At 36.0% G+C, this 26,708-nt stretch overlaps 1 protein-coding gene across 1 annotated transcript; it reads left to right on the plus strand.

Moving 5' to 3' along the window:
* The first annotated feature begins 340 nt into the window (after positions 1–340).
* Positions 341–26,708, plus strand: LOC113118570 (tropomodulin-3-like). Its single transcript, XM_026287846.1, has 10 exons — positions 341–474; positions 4,497–4,672; positions 6,037–6,193; positions 18,574–18,696; positions 19,844–19,915; positions 20,024–20,154; positions 21,017–21,124; positions 21,537–21,680; positions 23,505–23,649; positions 25,290–26,708. Exons 2-10 carry the CDS (start codon positions 4,547–4,549, stop codon positions 25,319–25,321), a joined length of 1,038 nt encoding a protein of 345 aa, XP_026143631.1. The 5' UTR covers positions 341–474; positions 4,497–4,546; the 3' UTR covers positions 25,322–26,708.

Raw genomic sequence — 26,708 nt, forward strand, 5'->3', positions numbered from 1 at the left:
ACAAATTCTCATTTATTAATTTATTAACAATATACATTCTAATTGTAATAATTTACTCATTGACAAAAACTCAGAACAATTTAAGAAAATGCAAAAATTCTAATTAACAAATTAATATAAAAACATTCAAATACTCAGTAATCAATGAATAATTCAATTTTAATAATGACATAATCGCGCGAATAAGAATGACGCCACCTGTGGACTTCATATCCCATGCTATTTTGCGCAACTAAAATTCTAGATTCTCTGATTGGTTACGTTTTTCCAGTAGGCGGGAAATGTGGTTTATGGGCGTGCTCTTACATTCTGATTGGTTGTTGTGAATGTCAATCTCCAGGGCATTTCTAGTGTCTGGTTTCCTGTGTTACCACCACCCTTGAGCTGAGACAAGACGGGTGCGGGAGTTTTCTTTTGCTTTCCGACCAGGAATAGGTCAATAAAGTGTGCATCGCTTTTAGGAATTACACCAAGGTAGGAAATGTATTTCGTCCTCTCTAGTTGTAAGGTTAATAACAAGATACGGGTCATAAATGTAAAGGTTTGTGTAGTTCAGGGGTTAGTTGGCTAAGCGCTCGAGCGCTGATATCCGTATGAGCGCGAGCAGATGGGCCAACAGTTTACGATATTACAATTATCAAAAATGTCAAGTTATCTCATAATTATAGCACACCAAGCCAATTATATATATACTCATTTATATATTAAACCAGATACACGATTAAAACTAATAAAAGCATGTTTCACAGATTTTTATCAAGGTAACTTAACACTTGATTCCATATGTGATACATCCATCATAGTGCGTTAAATCATGTAACGTTACTGTCAGAAGAACATTGATCCAGTCATAGTTTAATTACAATATAGCTGGACTAAATCACACAATGCGTATTCGAATTATGAATGCTTTATTTCAATAGATTGTTTATTATTTACTGCATTATTTAAAATGCGCAATATAAATGGCCATATCTGTGCGATTGTATTTTTTTCTACATTATTTACGTTAGTTTAATAATATAAATTCAGCATTGAACTCCGTTTAGTCAAACGCTACTCTTGATTAGAACATGCACGCGCTGGTGATGATGAACCTCGCGCAGGTCAGTTGAATGTTCAAAGTGACCCGTTGATGTCATTATTATTATTATAATCACGCTCTCTGGCGCAGATGTTCGCGTGAGTTCTCCTTATAAAGGGTGTGGTCTCCACCCGGGGTGTGATTCTGCGTGGCTTTGACAAAACAGACTCGGGGGATTTATGTATAGCTCAATATTAGAGCACTGTTTATAAAACCATTATGTGTGAGATAATGAAAACTATTCCCAGACGAGCATGTTCTGCTTTCAGGGGTGATGATGGACTGTATGTCTAGTACAGACTGGTACAGCTATTCAGCTCAATTCAAATTTATTTCTGTAGCTCTTTTCACAATGCACAGCTGAGGTCAGGTTTTAAACAGATGAGACAAGAGCTGACATGAGATATAGCACTGCAACAGTTTGAAGTATCTGTGTAAGACAGGTTAGTCATTTGATTGTAATGAATTTTACTCTTCCTGAAATGGCACTAAAAGAGTATTTGTCTCAAGTAATGGTTGCTAGATGTAACTCTTACACAATAAACGTTTCGAAACCTATCCTCCATCTGGGTTCAATACGCCTCAGTCTCTGTCTCTCAGAGGAAGTGATGGATGAGAGAGAACCGAAGAAAAGATTCTCAATGTTGTCACTCTCAAGAGTTTTCCTTTTCTAGCTTAATGAAGCAGATCTCCTCACATTTCACATTTTTAACTTTCATTTGAGTTTTGAGTTGAGACTGAACTAATACTGATAACATTCATTCAGTTACATACACTACCTTACAAAACTTTTTTTTTACTTTGCTAAATTAATACTTTAAACCAGCAAGGATGCATTAAGTTGTAAAAAGTGACAGTAAATGCATGCATAATGTTTATAATAATAATAATATAATTATTATTTTTATTTTTAAATGCAGTTATTTCAAAGTTTTTATTTAGCAGTACTGGCTTCCTCTGTATTTTGTCCGTCTGTCTGTTGGATTAAGAGGTGTTGATGAGGTTTGTCTGATGGACAGCAACAGAGTTTAACATAACTAGATTTTACAGTTTCTAAATGCAATGAACGGTTCAGAAGTCTCCGCCTTGATGCTACCTTGATGTTTGTTTGATTGTGGTTAGTAGATTGTCAGAAGATCCCACCCCAACACCTCTAAGATTATCAGGTTTTATCATAGTCCACAAGGAGAAAAAAAAGCAAGTCATATTGCTTGGATAAGTAATCAGAAACCTCTCCTCTACAAGCCACTCAATTACAGGTATTGATTACTGCAGCAAAGTTTAGTATTTAGGTTTGAGGCTTTGTTCAAATCCCCAACACCACTAAATATGAGTATATTAGCAAGGACTTAGCTTTCCTGTATAGAATAACATCATCTATCCATTTAATGTGGAAGATCTCTTAATAGATTGCAATTTTGAGTCACTTTGAGTCATTTTGTATTGGGACGTGTTCAGGAAACGGAAAAGGCTTGTGGTTAAGGATCTTAGCTGGTTGCAGGTTTGATCTAAGGAGCAGCCCAGGATCAGAAGAGCTACTGAATTTGTTCTAGTTTTAGCATCATTTAACCCGTAAGCCACTTAAGACCCTGTTTTCTCCTGGGTCAGCTGTTTCTTTATCATCTGCAGTATCCGATATTGTGAGCAGGGAGGGAATCCTTCAAATCTGCTGCTAGTGCATAACTTCCTCAACACAGCTTTGAGCTCGTTAAATTGGAAGTTAATGGGAACATTATGGATGTTTACCACATGAGGGTCTCACACACTTCACCTTAAGACTTAGAGTTAAGCTGATGCCAAATCCTGCTGAGAAGCCCAATGGCATTTTACTGGATTTACCACAGATTTTTCTTAGTCTTAGACAAAGTCTGATTTACTTAGCCATTAAGTACTCATAAGTTAGGCTGAGTTGCACATAATGTCTCACTGTGATTTGTTTTTGAGTTTGGCTAAACGTTCAGACAGAGCACTGCATTTAAAACATTTCATGAAAAACTGTTTCGCTGATAGATCGGCTTCTCAGCTTTGGCACAATTGCCAGTGCAAAAAAACTCGCTCCAACAGCAATACAGTATTTTATTCTCATGCAACCGTCCAATTTAGCGCTTTTTTTTTTAACTTCACATTTACTATAAACTCTTAAACATTGACTGCGCTGTCTGTTTAGTGTGATTAGTCAGTCAGAATGGCTCAAGTAAATGAGCTGTAATCATAACAAAGAAATACTTTAATTGCAGGTGCTGTGAGTAAACTATAATCCTGTGCTGTGGGGTTTCCCAGGGATTGTCATTACGTACTTTGGCAACATCTAATTATTCTTAAGTATGCACTATTTTCGTTCACTTAGTTGTGGGACAGAAATGACAGTTTGTTCACGAATTGGCAAATCAATGACATCAGCTTTTCCTGGTGTATTTTTGGCTGCTGGAATTACCTTGCGTTTTATGGGTCTGATGGCTGACTTGAGCTGGCAGGCATGATTTAGGCTTCTCTGTATAAAACCACAACCTTAAAGTCACAATTTGCAAAGCACAAATCAAGAGTCCTTGTGTTCTGTCTAGGTGTTTCTGAGTACGTGTCTAATCTGTGTGTGAAGGATCTGACCCAGCCAGTGTTATTTTAGTAAACACAGACTTGCTAGTCAGCTAGTCCTTCAGACAACACACCAGATTTTTTAAATATGTAGTTTTGCTCATCTCCTAAATTGATATGCAGTACGTACTGCAACAGTGAGAGGGTAAATTGTTCCTCTCAGGAATGTAGCAGTGATGAGTGATTCATATCTTTACTGAAACACTGCAGCTTAATGAAGTAGCTGAGGAATTTAGGGTTGTGAATCTACAGGGGAGTGAAGTTCAAAGGTCAAGGTGTTTCCAGATGGTAATGAGATGTTGCAAAATTAGGTTCCAGTACGGGGTTAAAGATCATGAGAGGGGAACATCTGTCCGATAGCAAACAGAGGACATGTAGGATCTTTTCAGCTAATGGAATTCATTGCTAAAATTGTTGTTTTATAATATATAGTATATATATAATATGTTAAAATGCTATCTTTACTACAGTTGACTGACTGTACTAGTAAATACATATTTTACTACGACTGAATTTTCCAAACATCCTGTGTTGATGTGAACATGCCTTTATTCTAATGGTGGGACATTCATTAATTTTCATTAAATTGTATTAATATTTAATGTGGGGATCAGTAATAGTATTATGAAGTATGTGAAGTATAATAGGTCTTGCATTAGTGCATTCTAAAATTCTAAAACATATTTTTTGCTATTTTGCAATGCAAGTAGGAAAGTTCGTTACTGACTAGCTTCGTATATGTGCATGTGCATCACATTATGTATTTTTGACCAGAATTATCCATTTACCTCCGACAATGAATGAATTTTTCTGTGTGCAGGCATTTAATCAAACTGGACTGCAGTCTCTCTCTGACGGACAGTGTGAATCATGGCTCTTCCGTTTAAGAAAGATCTGGAGAAGTATAAGGAGATCGATGAGGATGAGATTCTGAACAATCTCTCAGTGGAGGAACTCAAGCAACTGGAAAGTGCTCTAGAGGAGATCGACCCCGAGGTGAGACACACACACACACACACACACACACACCTTCAGATGAGGCTATTGTAAACTCATGAATGTCTCTTTGCTTTATTTCATGTCTGCATCATTTAGCAGCTAATGGAGATACATCAGATCACACTGCTGAAATAAAGAGCTCGGTTATTATTCACCCAAACAGAAAATAAAATATTTTTAAGGATGTTGGTAACCAGTTGTGTGGACAGGCTAAGAATTTACATTTTTGGTTCAACTGTACCTTTAAAGCGGCAGTAGGTAACTTTTGTAAAAATATAAATTTTTACATATTTGTTAAACCTGTCATTATGTACTGACAGTAGAATATGAGACAGATAATCTGTGAAAAAATCAAGCTCCTCTGGCTCCTCCCAGTGATCCTATTGCCATTTGCAGAAATTCATCCGCTCCCGGTAAGAAACAACCAATCAGAGCTGCGGCCCGTAACTTTGTGTTCAAAATGTAGAAAAATATATAATAAGCGAGTACACCATGAATCCATTTTCCAAACCGTGTTTTTAGCTTGTCCTGAATCACTAGGGTGCACTTATAATAAGTGTATATATTCGGACTATTTTAGATTGCTTCGGGGGTACCGCGGCGGAGTAACCCAGTACCTTTGTGATTCTTCATAGACATAAACAGAGAGAAGTAGTTCCGGCTACAATGTTCTTCTGCAAGACGCAAGCAGTTCTGTTTATTAACCGCTAGAGCGTCAAAAGTTACCTACCGCAGCTTTAAGCACATGCAAACTATAAGTGTGGTGAATCAGTCCTAAATATGCAATTTTAATAATTTGCAATTAATAATAAGTTGTATGCAGTGCAAAAAAGGCATAGAAAAACCAGAAACAATGACCGTTTTTCCTGGTAATTCACTGAGAAGTGATGATGTAATGCACAATGATGTCATTCTATTAATGGGTGTGGTCATATGGGATTTTGAACTGCAACTATAAAGTAAATCCACTTGTTTATTAAACTGTTGAAAATGGCCATTTCTAAATCTGCCTTGAGGAGTTTCTGTTAGGACCTCTCATAAACAACTCTGTGTCTGTTTGTTTATGAGTAAACGGAGCTCAAGTTTGCTTCCAAACACAAGAGCTTCCTCTTAAGCAAACATATCTCAGTAATTTTTCCTATAACAAAAATGTAGTAAACAACAAAATCTTGACATCCAGTGTTCAGATTCAGATCTCTCTATCCTCATTACCATGCAAATGCAAATAATAGTTCTTATTTACTTAAAAAAAAAAAAAAGAAAAAAAAGCAATTAATTGGGTGTAACTTGGCATGAAATTAGAAAATATTAAAGTTTAACAGTATGACTGGTACCACATCTCTTCTGCATCCTTTTTCCAGAATGCTTTGCTGCCAGCTGGACTCAGGCAGAAGGACCAGACAACGAAAGCAGCCACCGGTTCTTTCAACCGTGATAACCTGCTACAGTATCTGGAGAAGGAGGCTATGGACTATAAAGACAGAGATGATTACGTCCCCTTCACTGCAGAGAAGAAAGGTACAAGGATGATATGTTTGATATTTGATACCACAGTAGACATTAACAGAAGCACTATTAAAAAATCTCAGCTCTCATTCTGATAGGATTGAATGGGAGGAGACCTATTTGTCCAGTTATTGAAAAGTAGCTACATTAACTGTTTGGTAAAATTTCTTAGAATACATCAATAGGAATTTTAATAGTATGGCACAGTTTAGAAGAATCATTTTGATTGAAGATCTAGATTTAAAATGTCATGTTCGTCTTATTTTGTGGAGAGGCCAACCTCTGCAGCTCTACCATTGGAGAAAGAGCAACTGTCTACTTGGATCAGATATGTCATGATAACCGGTCACATAATAGCCTCTGACGTCATTGAATTGCTGGCGGAGTTGGATGTCAGTTGATCGCCGTTTGTTGATACCATAGAAATGAATGAGACACGTCGTACACTGAATCCTACCTGATGCAAAATTATTAGTGACCTCTCTTATAAGACCTTTATTTTGTTCAGTGTAAACTTCAAATATTGATGAATCTTGAGATGAATGTTTAATGCAAACATGTTGAAGATTAGCCAACATGTTGTCAATTCATTAAGTGATAAGCTGTTTCCTCACAAAAGCGGTTTATTCAGCGTGAAGCCTCTTCTACTTTGACATCCATAAAAAAAAAAAAAGGCTTATTGTCTTTTTGCTTATTTTTTGTAACCACCTGGACTCTCTTGTTAAGACATGTTTATGTTTTTTTACGTACTTTTGGAGCTTGAACGTTTACGTCACTGTGCTTTTTTGCTTATATGGAAAAGAACAAGTCATGCAGGTTTGCTGAGTAAATAAATGTAAGAATTTAAATTTTTTTGGCTGAACCGTTCCTGTTATGTTGGTTGGTTTATCAGCATCGGCTGCATCCATACTTGCATGTTCTTTGAGGTTTCTTGTTTTGAATAAGTACCTACTTTGCAAACTTTGTTCCACATTGTATGAATGTAATCTCGATGTATTGCATACATCATGTTGTTATTATCACGTGACCTTCGGTGTCACTTATGTCGCTTCACTGTCACTCACAACTCCTCTCCCGTGGCCCCTCGTGGGATAGTAAAGAGTTAATTTGACGCACACTTTAGAATCTCACAAGAAGTTGGTACTTTATTTCCCTGAAGTTAATGTGAATTCGGACATATTACTTTTTTTACATACTGTTTTTCATTTAAGTTTTATTAGGGTAGTAAAGTTGTGTATCTAATGGTGGGTAGAATTTGCAGAAGTGTTCAGAGCTTTTGTCGTAATTGTCCCTGTTCTCTTGCTATGTGTGAGTGAGAGTGCTGTATCATCTCCTGTAGTGATTTAGACACTGCTGTCTCTGCAGGTATGATTAATTAAAACCATCTGTTCTTACATAACCATACACACACTGTGGCTGGGATGCTCCATATATGCCTGTGTGTGGGATTGCCGGTGTGTGTTGGCTCGGCATGCAAGTGTCCCACCCAGTATATGCTGTACACGGCGATATTTATCTATACTGAAGCTGCTGAGGAACACGTGCTGATATGCAGCATCATGATGCAGATATTGTTCGGAGGATCAGGTATCTTTAATAATGAATTATATTATACTGTCTGACAGTAATGTAAAAAAGTTAAGCTCTGTATGTGTGCTTGTGTTGTCACGATACCAAAATTATTGTTTCGATACCGATACATAGTCAAGAATTGCGATTTCGATACTTTTGCGATACTTTTCCTGAAAAGGAAAAATACACTCTCAAATATCCTTGCTGTGCTTTATTTTAAAACCGGGACAACATTCTAATCATATAACACACTAATAAATGAACATATGAACAGCAGATATATTAAACATTTAGATTTAGATTATTAAACATAATCAAAATATAAAAAATAAATTAGAGCAATGACATTCAAGGTAAAGAATCAATTTAGCAGCATTATCTCAGTTATCATAAGAAACATAAGAGTAATACATTTATCTTGTCTCTGAACTTTGAATAAAAATATGAACACCAGTGAGCTTTAGTGAGCGTCATCTTTTTCTACCAGTCGTGGACCAGCGGCCACAGTATCACTTTCCATTTGACATAGTAGTTATTATAATTAGCTTCATTAAAAAATATATAATAATAATAACAATAATAGATGTCTATGTTGTGTCCTTATTTACATATTTGACTTTACAAAAAAATTTAATTCTGTCATTAATTATTCACAGTCATATCATTACAAATCCGTAAGACCTTTGTTTGTCTTTGAAACACAAACTGTGATATTTTTTTATGAAATCCGAGAGCTTTCTGACCCTGCACGGATAGCAGCGCAACTCACATGTTCAAGGCACAGAAAGGTAGCAAGGACATTGTTAAAATGACCGACCCTGTCAATTTAAGACTGACTCAATTATTTTTTATTTTTTTGCTTTTAGTCCGACCTACTTGCCGATTGTAAATTTGCATTAAGACCGACCAATTTTTTTTACTCTTCAAACAACTAATACAAAAGCAATAAAATACTATTAATAATATTTAAGTAAGTATTGTAAATATATAAATTGCCTAGGCCTACATACAAATGAAGGTTATCTTCTTTAATAAAAAAAAAAACCCTGTGATGTCATCTATGTTTACACGGATGTCACACTCCCTGTGCGTTCGCTTCGTCTCCTCTCATTCATTTTCAGAGTCAACGGTCCGCGCTTGGTAATGATGGCTGCGGCTGCAGTAAACAAAATGTTTGCGATCACTTTTCAAAGTCATACGGGTTTGGGCACCATAATACATCTAAAAAATGCATTAAAACAGCTCGACACCACTTTAACTTGGCACGAAGTTCTAGAAAAACTGCCCTGATCTTTTCTGAGCTGCTCTGATATTTACACGGATCCTGGCTTGATTGTAACCCTTCTTTTTAATGTTTTGGTTTCTGATGATTTCCTCTTTTTTTTATTTTTATTTTTTATCTGCCATCTCTCTCAATAGTCTATCTGATAATATCTGTTCTGTGAACTCAAATTGAGTGCTCTCTTCCCTCTATCATTACAAGACACGCCCTCTTACTGCTGATTGGCTACACACTGTTCAAAAGCATTTTTCAAAAATTGCTTAGTGCACCTTTAACAAAATCCAGTTCTTTATGTAATTTTGAATCCAATTTAGCTTATTAAAATAAATTGGTAAACCTGAAATGACAATAAATACACAGTTGTCACATGTAGAACACCTCCTGTATAAATGTCCTCCACATGTATGTTGTTTTTTAGAATTAGAAGGAATTGGTTTTCCTTCTAATTATGTCAACAAACAGGTTCCATAGAAAAAAAATCAGTATCCCAGTAGAAAAGCACACTTAACAGGATAAACCGGTAAATCATACCAGTCCGATCAGCAGTAACTTGTGACTCACATGAGAAATTATTTTCCTGATTGATGGAACCGAATGCTTGAGTGCCATTTCCATATACAAGAGTCCATCCAGATGTGTATTTGTTGCCTGTGGTCATTCTCACTAATTGATTTGAGTAAATATATCTATACGGATTTTGGGAATGTTCCCAGGCATTTTCTGGACTGTCAGGAAAGTGAAACTCTACAGGAAGTGATAGAGTGTCTTTAGAGTACGTCTTGTGTTTCTCTCCTGGGCACAGGCTTCTCGTCTGTTAAATCCATCATCTCGGATGGGTTTAGGATTTCTCACACTCAGCATACATTAGCCTGTACTGGATTAAAGGGGTCATATGATGCGATTTTAAAGTTTCCCTTTTTCTTTGGAGTGTTACAAGTTGTTAGTGAATGGATAAGATCCCTAAAGTTGCAAAGACTAAAGTCTCAAACTCAAAGAGATATTCTTTATAAAAATTAAGACTCGTCCACACCCTCCTAAAAGGCCTAGTTAGTAACGCAACACGTAAAAAGACAGTAGAAGTCATTATAATCTGAGATTATGTCCCCACTGGATGCTACAACTGGCTAGTTTATAATGAATTTTAAGGTTTTAGTCCCATCGCTCAGGGAGATGGCATCACAATATGGTAAGGGCCATAACATTTCCGTCACATGCTTGAAGTATTCGGCCAATCACAATGCACTGGATTTCTGGCCAATCAGCGTACACCTCGCTTTTCAGATCAATGAGTTTTGAAAAAAATCATTACGTTTCAGAAAGGCGGGGCATAGAGGAGAAACAATAATATACAGTATGTGGAAATTATTTTTCTTTTTTTTTACTTTGAACTGCATAAACACATTTCATTACTCAAAATACACACAATAATGTTATTTTTAGCAACATCATATGAGCCCCTACACTGTTTCTACAGTAGTGTGTGCATACTAGGTGTTGTAGCCTCTTTTGCAGCTCTAAGAACAATAAGGATTTGTTTCAGTTATATTTCCACTTGAGCTTGGTTTGGCACATCACGATTACGAATATTTATCGGTCTGAAATTTTCAGCACTGTGGGAGAACGGTTTGGTCTGATGGAAAAGTGGAGAAAAGTGTCTAATTAGACTGATTTACAGTCATTTGTTTACAGCTCAGATTTGTAAAAAATCAAGGACACACACATAGTTGCCTTTCTCACACACCCTTGTTTTATTAATCGCGGTTCATTTGTGTTGTGTAATGTTCTTTAGGTCTCTGAATGCTAATTTCTCATCATAACTCAAGCGTCTCTGTGTATAGTAGAAACTAAATAGTTTAAAAGTTGCTTGCATATGTCAAAGTTTTTGCTTTGAATTGATCAAAAGTGACCCTTTGACTTTCACAACTGCTTTTAATATTGATGATTATTAGAACTCTAGAATTACTTGATCAACAAAGTAGCACATCAGTATGATTTTTAAAGGATCGTGTGACACTGAAGAGTAATTTCTGTTGCAAATTCATCACAATTTTGATTTTAAATGATATTCACAATACAATTGCTTTTGTTTTATATTAAAAAATGCAGCCTTGGTGCAATTCTTACAGAGCTTAAACTTTTAAACGGTGTTGTATTTTAAAATTAATTAGATTTTTTTGTGCCCTGTTTGAGTAGTCTTATTTATTTTATTTTTTTTTGTTTGTTTTTTTTTACAAAATTTAGATCGGCACATATCACTAAATACTGAATAAGTGGTGTTGCAGTGTGTAGAGGGTCTTTAACTCTCAAGTGTTTTCACAGTTTCTAGTTTAGGATTTGCTAGACTGGAATTTGAGAACATTTGTTCAGTCTCAATGTCTGAGAACAAATGGGAAGTGCTGGAATTCCTCTGGAATGAAGTCTAAATGGCCCTTAGCGACAGAGATAGAACTTAACAGATATGTATCTCTGCCAAGTGCTACGTATCTCTTTCTTCATACTGCATGTTTTAATGGTAATACAGTCAGGGCGGGTACACATGACACAATAAGAGTTTGCTGCTGAGGCATCATTTGATACATATCAGTGGACAGAGTGAATGCAATGGAAAACTTGATTCCATGGATTTGTTGATGCCTATATGTATTTGTTCTGCTGTCCTGCTGAGGGCCTTTAGAGTGCAGCTGGCTATGACAGCCTGTGCAGAAAGACTCGTCTGTACTGGTCCACAGGGGACGACTCTCTGATTGGGTTGTGAAAGGACAGGAAGTAGTTAGGGAGGTAGAGGTCAGCCAAGATCAGCTCAGCGGCTCAGCTGAGCCCAAGAGACACACTGTGATGGGCTGAGCTTCTCTCTCTTCTGGTTCTGACTGGTTTGGTGCTGCAGGCTTTCTCTTTACCACAGCGGTTTACATGAACAGAACAAAAAAACAACCGCTAAATAAAGGGCTTAAAACGTTCCCTATTTCCTCCATGTGAGGTCTGCTTAACAAAGATGCCCCTTCAGATTCAGATTCAGTACAGAACTGCTCTATTCATTCCTGCCATTCAGAATCAGATGTCTGTTCAGTTTCTGTCAACATGTTTTGAGTTTGTGGTGTAGATTTAAAGGGGTCATATGATGATTTTTTTTTTTTTAGATAATTATAAGATATTATTTTTTATTTGGTGTAACAGAATATGTTGACATGCTTTACTGTTCAAAAAAAACATTATTTTTCAAACACTGTACATTATTGTAGGTCCTCTATGCCCTCTATTCCTCTATTGTTTTAGTGTACACTACAGACTGCCATATATAGACTATATATGTGTGTGTTTGTAAAATGGCACACTTTTAAATATCTGAAAGTACACTCTTAACATCAAGTATTATTTAATAATATAACTTTACTAATTCTGATTAAAGCTTTAGAACCATGTATGAATGTATATTAGTCATTTTAACTGAATTTAGGGCTGGTGACGGTGGTGCTTTTTTGGTCATTCAGTGTTTGTTAAAAAAAAAAATAATAATAATTGGGGGAAAAAAACTAACAAAAATACTGATAAGATAATAATGATACATATTCTACTAATAAGAGCAATATAAAACGCACTAAGGTTTAATTCATGAATATTAATCAGGTTGTGTGCATTCGCTCGAACTGATCTGCTGAAATCAATACAGGCATGATAATAGGTGAGCCCCAGACAATGAGATTGCCATTTGGGCATTTGTTCTGCCCACTACAAGAGAAACCAGCAGTTCTTAAGCTGAAGAATTCCAAAGGAACGCCATTATTTTGACAGGAAAAAACAAAGTATATAGTTTACATGTATCGCGTCAATTCTGTCTCTCTCTCTCTCTCTCTCTTTCTCTGCGTGTGTGAGACAAAGCGACGGCAAGTCGTGCACCATTACACTAGAGTTTACGGTACGTCAAATACAGGCGCGTTGCACATCCATTCATATGAACTGAAAAATATCACCGATCGCTTGATGGAGAGTGAAACTCAGAAGCACTCAAAGTGTTTCGCGAGTGAAAATATATATCTGTGCTAAACTTTCACTTAGCATCCAACTCACATACTGGCGAGTAAAATCTGAGAATTTATTAGGCATTTGCTAATATTAGACATCATTTAGTCGCCCAGGTAAAATTTAGTCGCATATGCAGGGTGATTTACTCGCAATGTAGAGGGTTGCCAAATAAAGTGCATTTGCTTTTCCATAGTGACACACAGAATCTCCCTGACATGGCTGCTTTAACACTAACTGCAGTTACTGAAACCACGCCTTTGCGTGAACATTTGGGTGGCATTATGCAAGTATTTTAACACAGTGATGTAGATATGTGGGGGCGTGTTTAAACAAGGTGTTTTGGGGTGGGGTGGCAGATTCTTAACTTTGATAAAGAATATCTCTTTGGATTTGAGACTTTAGTCTTTGCAACTTTACAGATCTTCTTTATGCACCAATAGCTCTTGACACTCCAAAGAGAAGGGAAAAATTGAAATCGCATCATATGAGCCCTTTAAATTATATTAATCGAAGTGTTTTTTGATGCAGATTCAGCAGGTTTAAGCAGCCAGTGCACTTAAGAATGCTCTTTAGTAGTTACACTTCATACTGCATACATACCCGCCCTGCTCTTTGCTTTGAATTTGATAACTGCATCATCAGATATGCTGTCTTTGTCCCTTATGCTATTGTTCAAAAGTTTGGGTACAATAATAGTTTTTTTTGTTGTTGTTGTTGTTGTTGTTTTCCAAAGAAGTCTCTTACAGTTTTCAAGGCTGCATTTTTTTTTATCAATATAAAATAAAATAAAAATAAATAGACATATTATTAGTTGTAATATTTAATTATATATACGATAAAAAATAAAAATTATATTTATTTATTTATTTATTTATTTTATTTATTTATTTATTTATTTTTTATTTTTTTTACAGAACATATAACGCAGATAAAATGCTTGAATTGGTGTAATTACGTAGTTTGTCCAGCAGAGCACAATTCATTGTTTGCTAATGGCTACCTAGATGAAACGCTTTAAAGCTTAAGTCTAAAACCATTGAAACTTTGAACGGCACGGCAACTCCGTAACGGCATGGTGGATCAGCACTAATTTAGTTTTTGTATAAAGCGGAGTCAAACAATTTTAAAAGCGGAGCCAGGCAGGTTGCGCGCATGTGTCAGGTATCATCCATATTGCCAGATGAGCTCGTGGAGACCTGCGGTGCAGAGTCGCGAATGAGTATAACCAAACAGGCTGCGCGTGAGCGGCGAGTTTAAATGGCTTCTCCGTGAGACGCGGCAGAGAGGAGTGAGTATGAAAAGCATTCAGAGAGACAAGCTGTGTTTGTGCTCTTCTGAATTGGGATTTGCGAACATGCATTATAAACGTCTATCAAATTAGAATCTGTTGGGGAGATAAAATGTGCAAGATAACGTTCATGTAATAATAAAAACATATAAGAATATATATTTAATTCTCCAGTACTGAAAGCAGAACCAATAAGGGAGCTCTTGATATGTCTTGTGACACAGCTCTTGAAAATTAACGTTGCCTTTTTTAGTTTGGTGTCTGTCATTTTGAAGCCAAGTAAACTCATAATACATAAGTTTTTCTTTAGTATTAATTTGCCTAACAATCGACCCTGCAGACGCCATAATCGCACACACACACACACACACACACACACACACACACTTTCTCTCTCTCCCACTTTGTGTTTTTTTTTTAATGGTGGGCATTTACTCAGTTGGTTAGAGCAGTGCTGTTTGGGGAGAACGGAGGTGCGCTCACTCTATTGGTTAGTAAGCCTGTCACTAAAGACTGACAGTCAAGCATATGCTCTGGAACAGAGTAATATCGCGTCCACATCACAGGCTTTGCAATTAGCAAGATCGCAACATCTCAAATCGCGATTGCAATTCGGTTTCAATTAATCGCACAGCCCTAATCTAGAGGCCCACTTTCGAATGAGCCACCTCCCCGATGATAGCCCCCAGGGTTCTGGAGTTGCAGGTGGTTAAATTCGCAGTCTGGTACCAACCGATCTAGTGATCCTGGAGGGGCTACCGACATGTGGAGGGTGTCGTTTGAGAGGGCTCCTCGAGCTGAAAGGATCCCCCGAAACTACAACTTTACTGTTCAGTGCACTATAATCAGACTCATTTTGGTAATAAAGTTTAGTGTTAAATAGTTACATGCCCTGCCTCCATTAATATCTTATAAGTGTTTGATCACCACATTTCAGTGATCATTACAAAAAATTTGTTTATGTGTATATATATTGTTTATATATTCTGTATTCTATATATAGTACTAGTCAAATGTTTGGACATACGAATGGGAAAGTGTACTTTTGACAGGTACTGTACCATAATATACACCAAAGAATATTGGCCTGAATATATCTGAGTTTTTTATTCCCTAGTATCGCTATCTGTATCGGCCCCAAAAATTCAAAATCGGTCAGCTATAATAGAAATATTCTGTGACATTCATATATATATATATATATATTTATATATATATATATATATATATATATATATATATATATATATATATATATATATATATATATATATATATATATATATATATATAATTATTTTTTTAATATTTCATGTGTCGTTGCTCAAAAGTAATAATTTCTTAAAGCAAAAATCTAAATACATCTTGTTGACACCATTTTTTTTTTTTTTTTTTCTTGGTAGTGTAGTGAAGGTTAATCCAAAGTCTGTTGGTTTATGATCTAGGCTTTTTATAACAGAAATTTGGATTCCAGATAGTAGTACGCATCACCAAGTGACCTCAGGTTAATGCAGAAAAGCTGCAGTACTTTACACTGAATGATAGCATCTGTGTAATAACCAAACACTATTTATTGTGTTGACATGAAGAGAGCATAACAGTACAGGAATACAGAGTCTCCATTACTGCAGAGGGAGAGAATTTGCTCATTTCCAGCATGAAGCATGTTTTAATTTGCTCTTGTTAAAATAGTTGTGGGGTGACCTAATCTGCATCATTCGGCCCTGCTGTTTTCACTTCAGTGCTGGTTTTTAGGTTTTGAATGCATTAAATTTGTGTGTTTGGGACATATAAAACTAAGAAATGTTTTTGTAAGAGTTTTATTAATTATTATTTGTGCCTAAAGAAGACTGTGTGTGTGTGTGTGTGTGTGTATGGCAGATATCCTTAAAGTCACGTGAATATTCTTCTATTTATGGCAGATATACTCTATAATACTCTCTTTAAGCAGGCTGCATTCTGCGAATAGTTTTCTGCAAACATGTTGTTGTTGTTTTTTCTGGTTCACATCCATTTTTTGCACTGATAACATGTGTTTGGAATCCAGCCACACCTCAAACACAAAGACTGTTCTTGTGTCCAGAGCAGTGAGAAAGCTCTTAGAACCCTCTCAGTCTGTTCCTGTTAGGAACTCTAGCGCAACAAGTTAAAAATTAAACAATAACTTGTGTTGTACCTAAAAGTACCCTTTAAAATTAAAAGTGGTAAAATTGCTGTAATGCACTGCCTCTTTTGGCTTATTGCTTTTCATTAACTCATTAAAGTGTGAGCGTTTCACAGTCACCGAATCAGGATTAGAAAAAGGCAAGGCAATCATATGTTTGACATCAGTGGAGTTTCGTGTCGTGTGTTTCCAAACCTCACAGGCCTGAGTTGAGTACTGCTGCTGTCCAGCGTGGAAAAGGAAGCAGCTTATAATTATGGAGTAGACAGTTCTGCTGGTTCAGGCCAGAGTCTTGGTTTAATCACATCTCTGTGTAATGAGAAGTTATAGCTGCCAGCTGCTATTATAAAGGCTGGAAAGATTATGTCATGCATAAAAGTCTAGAATCATCATGTAACGTCATAGAGGAATACTTACCTATAAATGAAATGTGCCAAACCCTACATTATTTTAGAGGTCAACGGTGCCTGTTTACTTTTTCAGTAGCCTCCTTTCCGGAAGGGTTTTTCCCATTTATTTTCCCAATAGGGAAAAAAAGTCTTAAAGACATATTAGCTACAAAGTGAACTGAAACATTACAAACTTTTATTTGGAACAAAAAGACTAAAAAAAGACTACTTGTTGCAATTCTCTAATTGCTAGAAATTTCTCTGCAAAATTATGGTTAATTTATTTTTATTTTATTTTTTTACCGGCAATTTCTGCGATTAAAAGAATAATTTAAAATACCAATCATTTTCGTATTTACCATTGATTAACATCTCAAAGCTCTCATTATCTAAGGTTATTGTTCAAAATCAGTCTCCTTATGGAGAAACAAAATGGGATATTTTCTTCCAGAATCTCCTTTTGTTTTCCATGGAAGAAAGAAATGATACGTGTTTAGAACCGCATGATGACAGAACGTTCATCTTTAAATGTCTCTCAAAATCCGGCATGAGTTGGAATGTTCCATATTTGCTTCTTCTGGGCTGAGGACCAGCACAAATCTTGATAGACATTAAATAATGATGTTCCAGGAGTCTTTTTATTCTTTGTGAAACATCAATTCAAATTTTGACATGAGGTTTTACTGAAACAGAAGAACTGAATGCTTTCAGCAGAGCCCTCACATCACAGTTACTCAGTATGAGAGAGATCAGCAGTCACATGTCCTGAATAAAGCTGTAGAGTGTGTTGTTCACTTGTCCAGAGAGAATGAGCTCGTCACAAGACCAGCATCACATTACCGACCTCGTTCTCAGCGTCAGAGAGTCCAGTAGCATTAGTGGATGAGGTCAAGCGGTAAGCTGTTATCATGATGGGCCTGCTGTGCACCATCATTATCTGTGTGTTGAGTTTATAAACGCCAGCCATTCATACAGCTGGACATGTCTGACCACTAACCCTCTCTCTACGCCGAGGTCTTCAGTAGCGATGAAGTCTTTTTACAGTTCTAGTATTGTCTGAACAATGCATAGAAGAATTTTTACATGTAACTACTTCCATGTTCATGTATTCAGTCTTGTAGTGCGACATTTAATTCGTTTTTTTTTTTAATAAATTATTTTATTTAGCGAAGATGCATTAAATTGATTGGCTTTTAATCTATATCCAATCCAATAAATGCAGCCTTGGTGAGTTAATTCTAAAAGATATAAAGCCCTTACTGTCATAAAACTTTTAACTTTAGTTTAAGTTAAATCTTAATGTATTTCTGTGTGGATGATGAATAAATGTTTGAAAAAAATATATAATAATTATTGTCATTGTGATTTGAACATCATTAAAAAAGCAACGGTAATAAACAAATGATCTCAATCACATGAACCTTTTCAATGGTGCAATGGAGGTTAAAGGCTCAACTCAGTGGAGTCATGATGAAGATTTTTGACCCTTTGGGCAATCAAAAGCTTATTTCATCTGTTTCCATTTACTTCCTTTTTGGCCTAAACTTTTAGGGTCAGAATGTCTATCTTGGGCTGTTTTGCCAAGTGTATAGAGTAAATACAGATATCAAATATGGGTCACTTTTGAAAGAAGATGCAAGTTATGCCACTTGTTACTGATCACTTTTTGTTCTACAGGAAAGGTATGGATTCCCAAAAAGAAACCAATCGAGATCCATCAGGAGGAAGCCACCACCCTTGACCCGGAATTGGAAGAGGCTCTTTCTAGCGCTACTGACACAGAACTGCATGACCTGGCAGGTAAAAACCACTATAGAATCTCACAAAGCATGATAATGGGAAATCAGCAAGAGACAGAATGTGATTTTGCACCAGAGGAGCCTTTAGATTATTTCCTAGAACTATTGGCGGTTTTTTAAGTTCTCGCTTTTTGCCGTGTTCGCACCACAGGAACTAGGAACGTATTTAGTTCTAGAAACTCTGTTTGGGGGAACTAAATTATCTCCTACTTCAGAGTAGGGTCTATATTCAGTCCACGAACGTTAACGGCATTTATCTGTTGTCTGCAGCACTGTTCTTTTCTCAGCCTCGATGATATATAACACTGCAAGTTGTCATAGATTTAGTCAGATTTCCGTACTCTTTTAATTGCGTAGATTGTTTATATGGCATTCTATCGCCATTCTCACGAAACCCACGGCACACAACAAAAACAGCTCAGAGCATGTTTATAAATTCTGCGAATATAGACGTCATTGTTGGCCGCTTCAGAGTTCCTGCTGCTGGTGCGAATGCATCCAGGAAAACAGCCCAAGGAAGAAATTGGTTCTCTTGGAACCACCCTGCTGGATAGTTCCTAGAAGAGTTCTTAGAACTATGCGGTGCGAAAGCACCTTGAGAGAACGCTAATTTCACTAGGGTTAGTTTTATTGCTCTAAGTCTTAATTAACAACTCTATGCTATGCTATTGTTCCAGTGTTTTCTGTTACTCTCACTGCAATATTTTTTCCCTCCTTGACTCTGGGGGTCTGAACGCCCACACTGCATCCATCACAGCTCCAGAATAAAACTGCAAACACATCCTCTCTCTTTCTCTCTCTCACACTCTAAACAGCCTCTTTCAACACGCTGCTTTAAGAGATTGTCCCTGGCTGGTTTTCCTCACTGCATGATTCATTAAGACCCTGATAAGTTTTATACTCTTCATGTGCTGAATGTGTTTTTTTGGTCAGCTGTGCCGAAACACAGGAATGCGAAAATGGCTTCACGCAGTAACATCTAGAATACCATAGATAAAATAATAGTTAAGTTCTGCACATAAGCATTAAACAGCTTTTTTTTATTTTTATGCACTGTGGATTACTGCACTTTATCATGATGTTTTTTTGTGGGTGTTTTAAATATTTTTTTTGTGTTTATTGTAACAGTTCTGTGTTGTGTTCTCTAGCTATTCTTGGAGTGAACACACTGGTGACGAGCACGCGGACTTTTGATGGCACCTATACAGATGGTTATAACAGTGAGGTTTTTTTATTCTACAAGTTGATTTCACCTTTCAGTGGATACCATAGTCGTGTTGTCTTCTCATGCATTTGAAGCTCATTTGTGAATGTTGTGTTTGTTGTAGATGTTGTTCAGGGAGAAAAGGTAAAGCCAGTTTTTGATGAGCCACCAAACCCTACAAACGTAGAGGAAACTCTACAGCGGATAAAATCCAATGATTCCTCACTGACCGAAGTCAATCTCAACAACATAAAGGTAATGAGATTCAGATTAGTACACTCAAACCAAGACACTTAATGGCCAAAATAAAAACGCAAAAAACATTTTGATATTTATGATGATTATTAATTTTATATTGCCAACAAATTACTATTAAATATGATTTACTTCAAATATTTGATACTGGCTGATATTTGACAATCTGGAATTTAAAAAAAATGTAATTCACTGGAAATGCACATATATTGTGAATTATGATTAAATCAGTGACACGTCGTTACTTTTTACACACGGCCTGCTTTTCTTGGTTCCACTCAAGCAGAGAATGTTCTATGAAACATTCTCAAATAATGCTGGAAAACATGATTATCAGGTTTTGTTCTGCTCATTCAATTTCAAAGTGGACACACCAAATAATGCAACACTTTAACTCAAATTATGCTGATTTGTGAAACATTTTTAGTTGTGTTCTTAAATGCAGATGTCTCAGACTTTGGACTCTTTTGTTATTTAAAATAAAATTTAATACAAATATTATATATATATAGCTGCTTAAAAACTCTTTTCAATATCTTCTATATTGCTGTCTGCTTAAAATATCTCTTCAGTATCTGCTATGAAATTATTCAGTAAACGGACATACAGTTCAAACCAGAACTAGAATTTTGTATTTATTAATTTTTTTTCTGAAAGCTCCCTACCCACTGTATTTACTTTCAAATTATGGAGATATCTGTTTTTGTCTCTAACTAGAAGCAGTTATTTCTTATATATTCATATGAGGCTATGTCATAAAATCAGGATCAAGACCATGGCAATGCATTTAGGGACATAAAGAAGCTGTTTAATTGTCCAAAAACAAATCTGTTTTTAATGTTTTCCTTCTCTTTTCTTCTAGAACATTCCAATCCCGGCTCTAAAGGACTTTGCAAAAGCCTTGGAGAGGAACACTCATGTGAAGAAGTTCAGTCTGGCTGCTACCAGAAGCAATGACCCTGTTGCCATGGTGAGGGATGGCATATTTTGTGCTTTTTGTGTCAAAAAATAAAGAAGAAAAGAAATTAATCTCTTAATGAGCACTTAAATAATGCACCTATGGTGAATTGATTCTTCCATGTTAAGTACTTTGATTGCATGCTGTTTTTAAGTCTGTTTTCCAAGCTGAATGTCCATCATTTCTAGTGGTTTCAAATAGCCAGCATTTGTTAAACCTCTGAAAATTGTTGCATAAGCCGTTTTAAATATATTCCACTTATATAGGTAGAAATAATAGGTTATACTGTCATTACTGGTGGTTTGTCAGTGTCAAGAAGGTTGTCTGTCTTCACTGAAAGTGAAAAGCTAAGATAAACATGGAAGAGATCCAGCTCCCTTGACACCTTGTTAAAGCTATGTGTGTTTCTGTGTGTTCACTGCAGGCCTTCTCAGACATGCTACGAGAGAATAAGACGCTAAAAAGTTTGAATCTGGAGTCTAATTTTATCACGGGCACAGGAGTTCAGGCTCTGGTGGAAGCTCTGCGGGACAATGACACGCTAGCAGAGATCAAGATTGACAACCAGGTAGAGCACACAAATTCAACCACACGCTTTTCTAAAACCAACAACCTTTTTTTGTAACTTTGTAGACTTGTCACGTACTGGTGCTACCAGTGTGGTCTGCTCTGGTGATTATAGTTTAGGTTGGTTTAACTTTGACACTCATTTAATCTTTTTTTACTTTTTTTTTTTTTTGTTTGCACGGATGCATAAAATGTATAATATTTGACGAGACAATATTTACATTGTTACAAAATAATTCATGTTCTTTTGATCTTTTTTAAAGTCATCTAAGAACCCTAAAAAACTGTCATGTTTTAAGCAGGACAACTAAGTTTGACTTTGATAATAATAAGAAATATTTCTTAACCTGTTAAATGTCACCCCGTCCCGTATACGGGACGCCTACGTTGACTATACTATATTACAATCAAATCTAATCTAATCTTGACAAACTATATATCGTTGGAAAGGTCTAAGACTCCCAAATATATATTTTACCAATATTTTTTGTAAAAAATTATGTAGGAAAAGTAATAGATGAATTTATGACAAGAGTGCACCCTCAGAAATCTACATTACAAAGGGAGCTTTGACCTTTGTTTAAAAAAAAGACTTCCTCGTTGCCTTTTTCTCTATCACATTTTAGAAATCATCAGAAGTTATATATCACTTGAAAACATAAAATCTCAAAATTCATCCTTTAAAACCCATTTTAAAATCAGACATTGCATTACCATGAATATGGTACATCAAAATCATGTTACAAAATGTTTTCAGTCATGAATTATAAAAATTTAGGTTTGTATCATGCACATTCATCTCTATCTTCAAAAACGTGAGTGACAGTTAACAGGTTTAAGTACCAAATCAGCATATTTCTGAAAGTTCATGCTATACTTGAGTAATATGAAGACATTGGAAAAACAGTTGCTGAAAATTAATCATCACAGGAAATACATCATATTTGAAAAAATAAGAAAATAGAAAACCGCTTTTATTTTTTAATAATACTGTTTTTGCTGTATTTTGATCAAATAACTGCAGCCTTGGTGAACATACAAGCCATTTTTCTTTTTCAACATTAAAAATTTTTTTACTGACTCAATTCAATTCAAGTTTATTTGTATAGCGCTTTTTACAATACAAATCGTTACAAAGCAACTTTACAGAAAATTACGTTTCTACAATATTTAGTAGTAGCTTATAAGTGGTGACTGTCAGTTTGTGCGCGTATGACAGGATTTTTCAGAAAAATGAATACAAGACATAGTCAGCCAGACGATGAACATTATTAACAGCAATTATTATATGATGCAGTCACACTTGTAGCAATATTTGTTAGTTCTGACTCCACATATTTCTCTCAGAAATTACCCCACAAAAGGTCATTTAAAGTAACTTTAAATTTACATGAGAAAAGTGTTAAATAGACATTACAAAATTGTAAGTAGCTTTAGAAAGGAATATTTAGATTCACCATTGAATTTATTATAATGAGCTTTTAATTGCCTACATAGCCTATAAGCGCTCAAGCACGCATAAAGCTTGCCACAGTTTCACAGAGACTGAGACGGCAGAAATTGCATCCTGTTTGCTTTCATTATTTTGTCAGTAGACCACTGCATAAATAGGTCTTAATTCAGTCATTTGATCAATGTAGGTACATACATTATAAGTATAATGAATTATGCGGCATCCATTCTTGTTCATATGTTAAAATGTGTTAAAACCCTGCTATTATGCTGGCACTATGCAAATTTAATTCAAATGTTACTCGTAGTGAAATGTCTGTGTGTGTGGGCTTATGTAAGCATGTGTAATCTGGTGTTTGTTTTCTGCTCTCAGCGGCAGCAACTCGGTACGTCAACAGAGATGGAGATCGCTAAGATGCTGGAGCAGAATACAAGCATCGTGAAGTTTGGGTACCAATTCACCCATCAGGGTCCCAGATCCCGTGCCGCTGCCGCAATCACAAAAAACAACGACCTGGGTGAGAACATGACCTAATGCACATATGCCCTGATCGACAGAAACAGGCTCGTACAGGCCCTCTCGTGTTTGGTATTCACTATTTTTGACCTAAGAAAAACACAACTGTGATACACATTTAAATATGTCATTCAAAGCTAGTTTCACGTCTGTAAGCACATTTTTTGCACACAAATTATTTTACATGCAGTATTGTTAGTCAGTCATAACAGAGCTTGTTTACATGTAGAATTTTTAAAGGTACAGTAGCAACTTTTTTTTTTTATATAGTTTCAGATATACTATAAAAATATATAAGCGTACTTCAGAAGAAAAAGCTGCTACAAAACTGTAGAACAAATTCTTTTAAAGTGGCATTTTATTAATTAGACTTTCTTTTCCTTTCTGCCTTTCCTCAATGAAGTCTGGATCTATCTCCTCTGTTTGCCAGTCTTATGTTACCACGCACACACACACTGTGTGCTTTACTTGTGTGTGAGGTGATGTCAGGCATCAAGCTCTATTCCAGTGTCTTTAGGTATTATGTGTGAGAGCACAGTTTTGACATTTAAACTTTGGCATGAATGCTAACGGCACATTTTAAAAGGTGATGTGTGTTTTGTTAAAGACTGTTGACTCACCTGTACATTGGACAGGTTATACAGGGTGTGATAAGTTATCATATCCTCACTGTTGTGAATTCATACCTTATATAGAAGTGAACTAGTCAACACTGATTAACCAAACACAATCCACTGCTGGAAATGCACACACAAGTACAAAAACACTAACATGCTACAGTTCAGAGCGGTAGACTTTCGTCATAAAGTCTGGTCCACTTTGCTGCTTGTTCTGTCTAAGAACTGCCAACTTAGAAAGTACTCTGCGGAAGTTAGCATAACATATATGCAGAATTTCTGTCCAAAAGTGAATAGCTTACTAATATGGATTGGAAATCTCAAAATTCCATGATTAGTTGTAAAATGTACTTGTATATACGTGCACCAAAACTGTTCTTTTACTCTAGTACTATTGTACTACCAGCGTTCCTCGATATATCTTCCACAGAAGAAAATCATATAAGTTTGGAACGACATGTGTGTCGTTCAGTGAATGATGACAGAATACCAATTTATGGTTGAACTGTAACCTTTAAATAAATAAATGTAAATATGACTATAAATGCCATTTAAATTGTTGCATATAATAATAATAAACAAACAAAGCTATACATTGTGAAATTATAATTCTCTCTTTACCTGCTCAGCATCCTGATATGCTGTGGCCAGCCTGTTTATTAAATCTCATATTACCTTTGATCATCAACATGGAAATAATAAAATGTGAAACAAACTTTTGATATCAGCTGTTGTAGAATACAGTAGGTTAAACTATTGTACTGTAACAGAAAACTAATTTTAAGACAGACCCAGTTGTGTGGGGGGGCCTGACTGTTCATGACAGAACAAGTTTTGGCTGAAATGAGTGATTTGTGTGTAGCTTTGTAACAGGATGAAGGATTGACTAACACACTGATTTATTAAGCGTCTTAAATGAGCAGATCTCATTAAAGGTTCTTGTACTGTAGCTCTCAGCATGTTCTAACAGCGTGAATACTGTGAATGTATCCGATTACTAACACGTCTGTGTTTTCTCTTTCAGTGCGACGGAGGCGAGTAGAGAAGGATGTGTAGAACATATTCTCCTCTTTCTCTCTCTCTTTCTCTCTCTCACAAGCTCATCGGACTCTTGTGCCAAACCCTCTGAGGGAGCCGCTTCACCTAAAGAAGGGACACAACTGGATACTTTGCCTCCCTAATGTTAATACTCAATGATATTTTTGTTATGTTGTATTATTATTATTATTAATTGTTGTTTGTTTTATAGCTGAAACTCTTTTGCAGCCAATTTTTTTTTTTTTTGCTTTGTAGAACCCTTTTCTGCTCTTTTCTTTATAAAAGTTTTTCGAAACGAAACTAAACCAGTTGCAACGGTTACACACAAGCACTCAAGCACTATAGTGATCTCTACATGGATGGGCTGGTTTAGAACTTGTCGCCCATATTCATTCTGAACAAATCTAGACTCAACTGGACTGGATCTGCTGTGTTGCCCGCTTAATGTGAGATAAATCTAGATTTGTTGAGTCTGGGTTTGGAGCACAGATTTCAGCCTATGAGAGCCATGCTGTTTGTAACAGACACTCCTTTATAAAAGTCATCTATAGTCTCTCTGTTAGCTTCACTGCGAGTGTGTGAGAAGATTGTGCGGCTGTAGTTTTATCAGCATGGGTTGTGGTTGGATGTCTTTGGGCAGCTGGGTTGTCTCAAAAACTCTCAGCTTCCACACTGTGCCTCGGTTTTGCTGCCGATTGAGACGATTCATATTGTAAAATTCACCTCTATTCCCAAAATACACCAGCTGATACTGGGTGTCTGAGGAATTACAAGTGCTAATTTAAGATCAATGCCCCATTTTCACCAAATGTCTTTGGAAATGGAAAAATTTGTACTAGATCAGCACTAATGACAACCTTGAACGAAGGTTAAAGATCGACAGGTTTCACTTAAAAACTTTAGAGGTATATTTCCACCGAGCAATGCACTAAGGGATTTTTTTCTTCTTTTTTTCAATACAGGAAGTGTTCATTTATGTAATTTAGTTGTCAGTTATAGATTTAGATAAGAGTATCATTCCTGTAGATAAATCTAAAATGGCTTTTCTAATACCATGCCAAAGACTAACACCTAAATACTCTAATCTTCAGGACTCTAACTGATGTCAGACAGGAAATAGGTTTGGATTGCATTTTTTTTTTTTTGAGTTTATTAAAGGTATAATTCACCTTGAAAGAAAATGCTAAATGTCTTGCCCTAAATTGTTCCAAATTTTTACGCTGTTATTTTTTTGTATAGAATGCTATAGGTTCATTTTAAAATAATTTTTGCATAGTTTATGGTAACCACAGCTGTCAAAGACATTATGGGTTATGAAGACAATATGATAGTTTTGTGCTTGGGTTAGGACAACATTTAAATCGTTCACTGTAATTGGTTCACCAACAACCAATTGCCAAATGGC

Source organism: Carassius auratus, chromosome 18, assembly GCF_003368295.1.
Source record: "Carassius auratus strain Wakin chromosome 18, ASM336829v1, whole genome shotgun sequence".
In the NCBI taxonomy this organism is placed as follows: domain Eukaryota; kingdom Metazoa; phylum Chordata; class Actinopteri; order Cypriniformes; family Cyprinidae; genus Carassius; species Carassius auratus.

What these genes read in the sequence shown, in the direction of transcription:
- LOC113118570 (XM_026287846.1), top strand. Translation starts at nt 4,547, where the DNA reads ATGGCTCTTCCGTTTAAGAAAGATCTGGAGAAGTATAAGGAGATCGAT. An exon ending in TAGAGGAGATCGACCCCGAG is followed by an intron (nt 4,673 to 6,036) that starts GTGAGACACACA and finishes TCCTTTTTCCAG; the next exon opens with AATGCTTTGCTGCCAGCTGG. An exon ending in GCAATGACCCTGTTGCCATG is followed by an intron (nt 21,125 to 21,536) that starts GTGAGGGATGGC and finishes TGTTCACTGCAG; the next exon opens with GCCTTCTCAGACATGCTACG.